At 36.4% G+C, this 12,297-nt stretch overlaps 1 protein-coding gene across 2 annotated transcripts in view; it reads left to right on the forward strand.

Annotated features, from left to right (window-relative positions):
- The window catches only part of ankib1a (ankyrin repeat and IBR domain containing 1a), a 39,053-nt gene that overhangs the window by 20,434 nt on the left and 6,322 nt on the right, over nt 1-12,297 (forward strand). Inside the window, exons 9-18 of one of the 2 annotated variants that reach the window (XM_084130803.1) lie at nt 123-283; nt 5,250-5,338; nt 5,498-5,628; nt 7,161-7,295; nt 8,722-8,808; nt 8,895-8,961; nt 9,102-9,247; nt 10,806-10,984; nt 11,703-11,754; nt 11,940-12,014. In XM_084130803.1, coding sequence (XP_083986929.1) covers nt 123-283; nt 5,250-5,338; nt 5,498-5,628; nt 7,161-7,295; nt 8,722-8,808; nt 8,895-8,961; nt 9,102-9,247; nt 10,806-10,984; nt 11,703-11,754; nt 11,940-12,014 — 1,122 coding nt within the window. The remainder of the gene's footprint in view (nt 1-122; nt 284-5,249; nt 5,339-5,497; nt 5,629-7,160; nt 7,296-8,721; nt 8,809-8,894; nt 8,962-9,101; nt 9,248-10,805; nt 10,985-11,702; nt 11,755-11,939; nt 12,015-12,297) is intronic. The other variant, XM_084130804.1, reaches the window with a different exon arrangement.

Genomic DNA, 12,297 nt, shown 5'->3' on the forward strand with positions numbered 1-12,297 from the left:
GGGTAAATATCATGTCGATTTGATTTGGATGATTTAAAGATTCATATTGGTTTTGGGGTATTGGGTCATTTACGTCATCCAAAACAAATAGCGTGTTTCAACACATTTCTTTCCATCTCCAGGCTTTTGTGGATAATAATACTGCCATTCGCTGGTGCCCCGTAGCCAGATGTGAAAGAGCCGTACGACTGACTAGACCAGGACCTGGAGCCTCTGACTCTCGGAGCTTCCCTTTGCTCAAAGCCCCCGCTGTAGACTGTGGGAAAGGCCATCTCTTCTGCTGGTATGTTAAAGAGGGCCTATTATGCCCTTTTACAAAGGTTTTCATGCTTGTATATTCAAAAAACATATTTTTCACATTGTTGCAGCTCCTCTCTTCACAGTCTGTCAGTAACGCTCTTGTCTCTATAGGCGCGTTTCCATTACCTTACCATTACCTTTTTAAAGGTTATATATACATGAGAAAAATACAGGACTCCCTTGTAAAAGAGACTGTGTCTCAGTGGGACTTTTCCTGTTTAAATAAAGGTTATATATATTACAGATTTGCGCAAAACGTTTGCGATTTTTTTTTCTTCTTTTTTTTTTCCCTTTTTTTTTCTAAATGTCGACAAAAAACTATTGCGAAATGAAGCCGTTTCCATTAACCGATGTTATGCGACTAAAACTTCTTCTCGCGATAAGTAAATCCAAAAACCATGGCAACGGACGTTGGTAGGTTTATGTACTATATCCCGGCCACTGCACTAGCCATTATTATTAATCGAAGGAGATGTATGTGTGTTTTCCAAGCATTAGCCTAATGGAAGGAACGACCCTTATACTTGTGAGCGGCACATATGAGGTGTTTCTGGGTGTTTCTCCCTCAGATCTGCTTCGAGGTCTTTGATTGTGGCATTTATTTGAGGTTTAGAATCCACTATTCCTGTAATTCTTTTGTCTTATATGAATTTAATAAAGAACTCTGTCTCGTATTCTGTCCAAACACACCACGTCATCTACGCCAGGTGACCTGTAAATGCGCAAAAACTGTTTCCATTGCAGTTTTGTGAAATATTTCTTTTTCGAATTGCCTGAAAAACCTCCTCATGCGAGCGGAAAAACTTTTTTGCGATAAATGGGAGTTTTTGGGAAATTGACGTGTTTCCATTGGGCGTATTTTCAATTCGCAATTTCAATTTGCGCAATTTTAAGGGTAATGCAAACGCGACTTATGTATGGAGCTATTCTTGTGCCAATAAAAATGAACGTAGCTTTTCAATAAACTAATGAAAATATTAATTGAAACTAAATAAATTATCTCTAAAACTGAAAAAGAATAAATCGCAGGCAAATTTTTTGACTTCGTTTTTAATACACTGCATGTTTTGCTAACTGTTTCTCATATTTCAATCGCTGATCTGAACTTACAAATGCGCTTCCAGAGTTTTCATTTACGCTTCTGAAGTTTTCGTTTACGCTCCCTGAGTTTTCGTTCGCCGTTCTGACACATTTCTCTCGTGGGGGCGGGGCTAGTAGCAGTGTGTTCTCATTGGTTACTGAGCTTTTGATTGATAGCTTCGTGACCTGGAAGTGAAGACGTCAGTGTTTATGTGTGGATGTGAGCGTCTGTAATCGCAGCTTTCTATTTCATTTTAGTGATATTAAGTTATGTTTGTTTTTTAATTTTATCTGTATTTACCTGCTGCTACTACTTAGTTGGCAGAAGCTTTTTAGGAGCACAAGAGATCTATTCAGTCTATTCAGGTGTAATTGCACATTAAAGTACTGTATATAATACTTAAAATATTGTAGTGTCCAATGTTTTCGGAGAATATTTGTTTATTCCTGATGATTCTTTTGCATGTTAGGCTCTGATTAGGTATTAGGTATCTGTATTTAAATCTTTAAATCTATGCATTACAACCCCCCCAATATTTATACCATGATCACATGAAAAATATGCAGACCCAAACTTCAACCCCCCCAATGTTCAAACCAAATCTACACCCTTGCAAGCAGTACGAGGATAGTCCACCCAAAACATGAGCATTCTCTCATCATTTACTCTCCTTCATGCCATCCCAGATGTATATGACTTTCTTCTTGACATAAACATAGACAAAGATATTTAAGGAAATAATCCATCTCTGTGAGTCCATAATACAAGTGGATTGTAACCCATGTACGTAATATTTTTAATAGTTAAAACAGTTTACATTATTAGTATTTCTTTTATCTAGCCTATTGTTTGACTTCAGAAAGCATTGTTTCATCCACTGAGGTTGCATGGATTACCGTCACGCTCACTGTGTGTGGTTTAAAGCGTCTTTAGGACTCGCAGAGATGGATTACTTTCCTTACAATCTTAATTCGTGTTTATCTGTAGAAAGAAAGTAAAATGCATCTGGGACAGCATGAGGGTGAGCAAAATAAGAGAGAATTGTATTTTTGGGTGAACTATCTCCTCAACATTCATATGCTATTGGTATGCTAATCCAAGATCAGCATAGATTAATAAGAATAAAGTGAAACCTCTTGTGTACTTGTGAACTGTGTTTGTTTTAATCTAGAGGAAATTGAAATATTTGCTAGTGTATATTAAAATAAATCAGGTGTCTGAAGATCAAGATCCCAGTCATTCAAAGGTGATGTGTCTGAACAGAGTAAGATTATTGTCTGATAGGGACAGTGGATCTCTGGTACTATCACTCCATCCTCTGTGTCAGCATCAGAATTTAGTTTATGGAAATGTTGCTCCACTCCCTGGAAAATGAGAGAGGAAATGTATTATAATCTAACAATACAAACTGCTTTGAACTCCCCATACAGTAACAAGTTGCAGACTTAAAATATTTATTATATTTATATTTAAGGGATTTTACAGTACTAAATATTTACCTCGGAGTCATGCAGCATTTATCATCTGTAATACTGTTGTGTAACCAGTAGATGGCTGTATTGCCCTATATATAAACATATGGATGTGTATTCCCTAGTTGCTGGATGTTTTCAGTCATAATTACTTGCATGTATTAAGTTTTTAATTTGGACATATATTTATTATTAAAGACTATTAAAGCTTTAACATTTGTCAAAGAAATGTTCATTTGAAGTGCACTTTTTTCATTATTATTAGTCAAATATGGACACAGAAAAAGCAATTTGTTACTCATACTAGATACATATAATAGCTTTATCAGTCATCTTTATCACACAAAAGTAATCAGAATAAATATTGCAACCAGGGCGATACTTCAAAATAATTGAGTGTTTACATATTACGAACAGAGACGTGGTCTGTGGTCAAGTCGTGTCTCTCCTCTTTCAAAAACTTTGCATTGCAAATTAATCAGCAATTGAGAAATTCAGGTTTAAATAGCTTTATTGGCATGGTAAAAAAGGCTTTACATTGCCAAAGTTAAATCAGGCAGTGATTGACAGCGCTCTCGTCCTATGGCATCAGTCATTGACTGATACAGTACAGATAGGCTACTGTACAGTACTCTAGCTCAATGTTGTTTGGGGTGGCTGTGGGGAAATATGATCTAATCGAAGACTGTAACCGAATGTAGATTAACAAGTCATGTAATGATTGGGTTAACAGTTAAATCAAGACAACACAGCTCAGCTGTATAATGTTATGGGCTCTCACTGAGCTCTAAAATGCCTCTCCACCTGAAAAAAGCCAGTACTGTATTATAAATAGTATTAGTATAGTATTAAAAACAAAACAAAAATCAGACTTACCACGAGTAGGCTAACGTTATCCAGTATCCTCCTGATATAGCGACGATGACTAATGATAAATATCATTCGTCTGTACTATTCCTTCTATAAGAGATCATCTCAACAATATAGTGTAGCAGCAAATAAATACAGATATAAACTTAATATCACTAAAATGAAATAGAAAGCTGCGATTACAGACGCTCACATCCACACATAAACACACCACTGACGTCTTCACTTCCAGGTCACGAAGCTATCAATCAAAAGCTCAGTAACCAATGAGAACACACTGCTACTAGCCCCGCCCCCACGAGAGAAATGTGTCAGAACGGCGAACGAAAACTCAGGGAGCGTAAACGAAAACTTCAGAAGCGTAAATGAAAACTCTGGAAGCGCATTTGTAAGTTCAGATCAGCGATTGAAATATGAGAAACAGTTAGCAAAACATGCAGTGTATTAAAAACGAAGTCAAAATATTTGCCTGCGATTTATTCTTTTTCAGTTTTAGAGATAATTTATTTAGTTTCAATTTATATTTTCATTAGTTTCTTGAAAAGCTACGTTCATTTTTATTGGCACAAGAATAGCTCCATACTTATGAAGCCCCCCCTTCTGAAATATTGGTCGGCTGGATCAGTGTGTTGTGATTGGTCAACCACTTTGAGCGTGTTTGAGAAATGTCCCGCCCCTTACCATAACTGCCAGTTTCAACACACTACTAACTCAACCAGGCCCCGCCCCTTTATTCTGCGTATTAATTATTTAAATGAGGAATATTGTGACATGTTTGTTCCCAGAAGAAAACTCAAGACTACAATGGAGGCGTTTCAGGAGTTCAGAAACAGACACTGATATAGAGAATAACTCCCGCTGGAGGGACTTTGTGTTTTGTAACTATGCAGAGCTTTTTCATCCTCAAACTAAAGAAAGTTAAACATGTACAAAGCATAATAGGTCCTCTTTAACCAGCTGTTTCCTTTATCTATGCATAATTTCTTCGTCTTCAGTCACACTTACTACTGTAGGTCTGATATATTTATGTTATTGTAGGGTCTTAAAGCAATGTAAACCATACAACAAAGTTTAAACCACTTTTTGTAAGGTCACGTTTCACCTTAAAATAAAAAAAAAATCTTAAAATTGTTAAAAAAAAACAAAAAACGATTTCTTCCCTTTCCCCCATTTCCATTACTATAATGTCTCCTGACATTTTACATGCAGAGACTCTTGAAATTTATAAAAAAATCTAATAAAAATGCTTTCAAAGTAAAGCATAATACTGTACCTTTTTTCCATTGTAGTATTTTTTGTTGTTGTGATTTTTATTATAGTAATGGGAGCTCGGGTGGGCTGGTGGATACACAAACCCCTAATGATTTAAAAAAATGAACTTTTATTTAAATTCTATTTTATTTATTTCTTTTGATTTTGATAGAAAAATATGACATGGACACATTCTTGACAGCTTTCGTGAGATTCGCCAGATGTTAATGTGCATCCTACAAAATGCCATGTTTACCTCTTGGTTTTCTTCTCAGGGAGTGTCTTGGTGATGCTCATGAACCCTGTGACTGTGAGACATGGAAGATGTGGCTGCAGAAGGTGTCTGAAATGAAGCCTGAAGAACGTAGGAACTCCAGACTTTGTGTCGTTCTTCCAGACCATGCATTTAATCAAATGACCTCAGCATGCATTAACGTTTGACCTGCATCTTTATTTAATGGATGTTCAGGACATAACCTGCTGCTGTAGGTTTTGATATCGAGCTCCTCCCTGTCTCTAACAGTGGCCGGTGTGAGCGAAGCTTATGAAGATGCTGCCAACTGCCTGTGGCTGCTCACCAACTCCAAACCTTGTGCCAACTGCAAATCCCCCATCCAGAAAAACGAAGGCTGTAATCACATGCAGTGCTCGAAGGTCAGTACAGAATGGCTTATGTGGAAAAAAACAAATCTGCAGCCATTCGAATGTCAGCCCGCTAAAATTATCAACTGTTACATTATGGACTAAAAAGGTCAGACATCCTCAATGGAGAACTTGGTAATCACACATACAGGGCACGTTTATTAAGGTTCAATATTTGATTCCTAAAAATGTATCAAGGGCATTTTTACCTCAATGAAAGCATTGTTTTTTAAGCATTTAAAAACACAACATGTTGTCCATTAATGTAAAAAAAACATACATTTAATCAATTAACTGAAAGAAACTGAAGTAGATAATTTATATACTGTATGTAGAGTTTAATTGCAGTTTTGCAATGTTATTTAGTATGAAAAACAATAGTGATTTAAACGATATTTTACAAACAAGAAATTAAAATTGAGTAAATTTCATTTTAAACACAACATGGCCAGCTATTCTATTGATAAGCAATAATAGCACTCTTGGAAAACGACATGTACATGAAAATAGGTATATCCATTCAGGCATATTTTAAATATCTAGAAATATCTATTTTTGTCATGTTAATGGCATGTTGTATCCAAGCTAGAGGAAACTCAACACTGGAAAATTTTATTAAACTGATGATTTTTTTGGGATGCTTTTGGACCTTAAACTAATAGCTCCCTTCATAATGGTCTTGACAACTAAATTGCACAGGCATTAAATTAACATTTACATAGTATTTGTCTAATAAGCTATCATGTAATGCACAAAGTCCTCATTATAAAATCTCTTTCAGACATCATAGGAGTGTGTCTTTGCGTGTGTGTCCATGACACAAGATGCATGTGTGATGCAAACCGACCCTTTGACGTCAGAGCAGGTGTTTGAACAAAGGATATGACCTCCGCTCTGCCTTACTGGTTTCTTAATGAAGGCTTAACTAAGGCTCTGTCTGACAGGCGCAGGGGGAAGGGGAAGCTATTCACACCACCATCCTGTGAAAAAAACAAAACGAATGTTTAATGCTCACTCGTGCCGGCTATTTATATTGTCAAATACAAAGGGTCTTGTACCATCTAATCTGTGGTTCTTTTAGCACACTCATTTGTTGTTTAGTAACATTTATGCTGATTTAAATCTGTTGATGGTTTATGTCAATGTCTACAACCTGGTTTATGCCCTTTCACAAAGTCTTGATTTGTTTTTTGGCCTCTACTAGAATAGGTTTTCATGCTTGAATATAAAAAAACCCCCATATTTTTCTCATATTGTCACAGTGTCAGTAACGCTCTGTTTAGTTCCTGTCTCTATGAAGCCCCTCCTTCTGAAAAACACAATGTGCTCTGATTGGTTGGCTGGAGCAGTGTGTTGTGATTGGTCAACTTTGAGTGTGTTTGGGAAATGTCCCGCCCCTTACCATAACCGCCAGTTTCAACACACTACTAACTAACTCAACCAGGCCCCGCCCCCTTTTTCTGCATATTAATTATTTAAATGAGGAATATTGTGAGCTCATAAGTTCTGTCTTGCTCTCCGTTCTCATCTCGATCTCTTTGCAGTGCAAGTATGATTTCTGCTGGATTTGTCTTGAGGAATGGAAGAAACACAGCTCCTCTACCGGAGGATACTATCGATGCACGCGCTACGAGGTCATCCAACAGGTGGAGGAACAGTCCAAGGAAATGACCGTGGAGGTACTCGTACACACACGGCAGCCGTTCAACGAATGCATTTACTTGGAGCTTTTGTGATTTGTTTGTGGACTGCCATTAATGGTTTTAGTGAATAAAGTCTCAAAAGACTAAACGTTTACTTTCAAGGCTTATATTTCTCATGTGTAAAAAGTTACAAAATAGGTTCTGCTTTATACAGTAGGAGCCAAAACTAATGTCTGGTCTAGGAAAATTGACATCTTCACCTATTAAAAAACGTTGTTAAAGATTTTGTATGCATATTGCGTAGTCAATAGTTTTATTTGTGATAACACAATGAAACATGCCAAATTGTGCAAACATTATTTTTGGCCAGGTTTCTTTGTCATACAAAGAAACCAATGAAATATTAATAAGTGATTATGTTGTAGTCAATAGCCCTATTCGGACGGGACTAGTTTAACATGGAGAGGTGGAGTAAAGTGATAATTACCAGAGCTTCTCTGTGTTTTTAGTCCCGTCCGAATGTGCATCTCAGTGATCATCACGGACAATGTCAGGAAAGATTGCGGCGACTTTTACCTTCAGTAAAAATGTCTGGAAAAATGACCTCAGGTGAAACTAATCCCGTGCGAATAGACCCGCTGTAAATATGTACGTAAATATTTTGTCATTTCGTGTTTAAAAGTAGTTTTCCGCGTTTTTTTAAGTATGGAGATGCTTGAAAAAGCATTCAGTCGCGTTCTAGACGCTGGAACGAGTCTGTGGCAAAACTCAAGTGTTTTACACACACCATTCAGATCAGAAAGAAGATCGAAAGCACTTGTTAGAGGCACGAAACATCTTTTAGCATTAGGTAAGTGCCAATTACCAACACAATCCAATCTGAAGTTAATTAATCGTTCGACTGGATATAACTGTTTTATATATATATATATATAGGTTATATGTGTTTGCGCACGTGATATCAGGATATAATCCGCACATGACGACAGGAGTGACGGCGATGTGTAAATCGACTTAACGTTACTCCTCCCACTTCTGCTAGTTTTACTGAGATCTCTTATCCCGTGCGAATTGGCCATTAATATTACAGACGTCCTGTGGCAAAATTACATTACTCCATCTACCCTTGTAAAGTTAATCCCGTCTGAATAGGGCTGATGTATGCTTTTTTCTGTGAGATCTTTGTTTTTCTGTGCATTTTTTTTGCATGGTAAAATAAAACCTGTAGCTGTAATTTACCTTTTTTTGCCAAATAATTTTGTCTGATAAATACCTTAACCAAGTTTAGTGTTTTGTTCTTCCGTCATATTTAAAATACATAAAATATTTTGATGCATTAATCGAACTTGTAGGGTTATTAAAAACAAATATCCCCTCTGGACATCACTTTTGGTGGTTATGAGCTTGAATTTCAGTCTTGAAGTTGGGAGTCACTCTTGCTTTAATGTTTTGTGTCTCGCAGGCAGAAAAAAAGCACAAGAGTTTTCAGGAACTCGACTGTTTTATGCATTATTACACACGATACAAGAACCACGAACACAGTTACCAGGTAGCAATTTTTATGTAATGAATGTCTTTGATACATTTCCAGTTTTGTTGACAGTCACTCATCACAGGTGATTTCCTTTAAACTAGTTAGAAGAAAGACTCCTGAAAACAGCCAAAGAGAAGATGGAGCAACTGAGCAAAGCTTTCATTGGAAGTGAGTAGGAATTTGATTAATCAGACCTCGTCAGACATATTTTACACACTTTACAAAAGTTTTAAATATTATAAACAGATGTATGGTGCATTTTGAATAATATGAATATATAAAAATGTCAATGTATCTGTTTCTTTAAGGGGACAGAGCCCCACCTGACACCACGTTCATTGAGGACGGTGTGCATGAACTTCTCAAGACCCGACGCATCCTTAAGTGCTCTTATCCATATAGTTTCTTCTTGGAGCCCAAAAGCACAAAGAAAGAAATATTTGAACTTATGCAGGTTCTGAGATCAATATTCATTCACTGCTTAAAGGGATAGTTCACCCAAATATGAAAATTCTGTCATTATGTACTCACCCTTGTGTCGTTCTAAACCCATACGATTTTTGTTCGTCTTCGGAACACAAATTAAGGTTTTATTAATGAAATCTAAGGGATTTCTGTTCCTCCATTGAAAGTCTATTCAAACAAAACTCTGACACAAGTTAATAGAGAGATCCTTAAAAAAATCTAAATGAATGGAGCAGATTTAATCCAAGTCTTCTAAAGAGACATGTTAGTTTTGTTCGCTTTATATGATGGACAGATTTAATTTAGGCTTTTCTTCACCTGTAAACAGGGCTTGACATTAACACCCGTCAACCCCGCCAAAAGGAGTGGCGTTTAACGCAGTCGCTCCTACTAGACACTTTGGCAGGTTTTAATTTGACATATAATAAATAAAAATAAATAAAAAATTTCAATACAAATCGATACTGAAATATCTGAAATGCTTCCAATACTAATTTCTCGCAAAATAGATACACAATACCAACTCTCTCTCTCTCTCTCTCTCTCTCTCTCTCTCTTTCTGACAGCGAGTGACACACGAACCCGCCTCTCCTCACTCACTCGTTTCATTTGCTCCTAATGATATTGTTGGTGTTACAGGGCTTGAATTTCGACGTGTTATTGTGCGTATTGCGCATCATTTTACTCATTCCCGCAGATTTTGTGCTCACACCAAAAGTGCGCGTATAAAGCCACCTCTCAGTACTAAATTAAGTTATTTTTCACTGCTTATTGCACTTAAACAGTCAAATACACACAAAATAATGTAAAATGCCGGTCTTGGTGAGTATTCACGCAAACACAGTCAGTTATGTTTTAAGTGAATGTAAACAGTTGAGAAAGAAAACGCATGTGTAACAATTTAATGGATCTGTGGATCTGCTAAATTATGAGTTAATAGTAAAAATATCTATATGACCATTTTTGTCAAAATTGTGGCCAGTGAAAATGCTAAATGGCTAGTAACTTTGGAAAGCCACTAGTCACAGTGGCTGGTGAGCAAAAATGTTAATGTCAAGCCCTGTCTGTAAATATTAATCAGCCAACATAAATGGAAGCTCAACCATACTTGTTTGACGAGCGAGAATGAAACTCATTGGTTCTTGAGCTTCCTTTTACTATATTTGAGTGCTCTATGTATGTTTGCTGATCAGTGTTTGTACATATGTGAATTAAAGTAAATTTAAATCTGTTCATCATATAAAGCGATCGTGTCTCTTCAGAAGTCTTGGATTAAACCACTTGATTCATATGGATTTCTTTTACGATCACTTTATTAACATTTTGAAGCTTCTGAAGAGTTTTGACTTTCAATGAAGGGACAGAAATCCCTCAGTTTTCATTAAAAATACATTCATGTGTGTTTTGAAGATGAACGAAAGTTGTATTGATGATGACTGAATTTTCATTTTTGAGTGAACTATCCCTTTAAGAAAAGCAACTTTTTTTGGTGTGAAGTTTTCATGCACAACATGCTCTTATGATTTTTCTCTTTCCACCATTCACAGACTGATTTAGAGATGGTCACTGAAGACCTCGCTCAGAAGGTGAACAGGCCTTACCTCCGCACCCCTCGCCATAAGATCATCAGTGCCACGTTTCTGGTGCAGCAGAAGAGACGGGAGTTCTTGGCTTCTGTGGCTCGAGGTGTCGCTCCTAATGATTCCCCCGAGGCTCCGCGCCGCAGGTAAACACGTGTGTGTTGCCATCGAGGAGACAGACCCGTCACCTTTTGGCGAAAATCGCTCTCTAGATCTGTTGTCAACAAAAGAAAAGCTGTACGGTCTCCCTGCGGTTTTCTGCCCAAATAAAATCTCTTATGGTTTAATGTTTAAAAAGCAAATTAATTAAGACAGCCATACATATTAGTATTGTATTTTTTAAAATTTAAATACTGTTGATTGTCATGAATATAGACATTGTTGCTGATATGGCATTAAATCATAAATAAATAAACGATTTACTATTTACTATTAATAATTATTATTATTAATAATAATAATTAAATACTCTTATATTACTATTTTATATTACAAGACTAAATAATATTTACTGTAGTACTACTGTACCATAGTAACTATTTATTATTGTAATAAATAGTATTATTGCTATAATAATAATGATGATCATTAGTATTATTATTAGTATATAGTCATATATCACCTTTTTAACCTCTGATAATTTTGCATCCCTGGCTATGTTTTTTGGGCATTTACTATAGTAGCACCATGGCATGTTTTCAAGTAAGTAATATCTATATTATTATGATATTACTATGGTTAATGTCCACAAAATCATGACATTACCTTGGTACCATGTCCAAAATATAGTTTACTACAGCCACGGTACTTTTTCTAAGAGTTATATACATTATAATAGTGCAAACATTTTCTCCTCTTTTGCAGTTTTGCTGGTGGGACGTGGGACTGGGAGTATCTGGGATTTGCCTCTCCTGAGGTATTGCTGCATCTTCTGCTTTTGTGTTGATATTTTTCTGTTTTTAACTAACCTCTGTTATTGCAAAGCTCACCCAGAGTTGCAGCTCACTAGACTGTCTTTCTGTCTCTCCTTGTATTAATGTAAGAGAGTTGTGTGATGCTGTGAAGTACTAGCAGTCATTGAATCTCATTCTGTGTCCAAAGATGGTGAGGAATCACCCAGTACGGGGATCAAATGCACAGCGTGAGAACAATTACAATGCAGGAGGCCAGCCGCAGGTACTGCCGAAAACAAAAAAACAAAACATACCTCAAAATTTGACATTAAGAATTCACTTGTTATATGTGACCCTGGATCACAAAACCAGTCTCGAGTCGCACGGGGATATCTGTGGCAATATCCAACAATACATTGTATGGGTCAAAATTATCGATTTTTCTTTTATGCCAAAAATCATTAGGATATTAAGTAAAGATCATGTTCCATAAAAATATTTTGTAAATTTCCTACCCTAAATATATAAAACATTTATTTTTGTGAGTGAATGCAGCACAATCGCCA

The sequence above is a fragment of the Abramis brama genome (genome assembly GCF_963993115.1).
Source record: "Abramis brama genome assembly, chromosome: 12".
NCBI lineage: Eukaryota > Metazoa > Chordata > Actinopteri > Cypriniformes > Leuciscidae > Abramis > Abramis brama.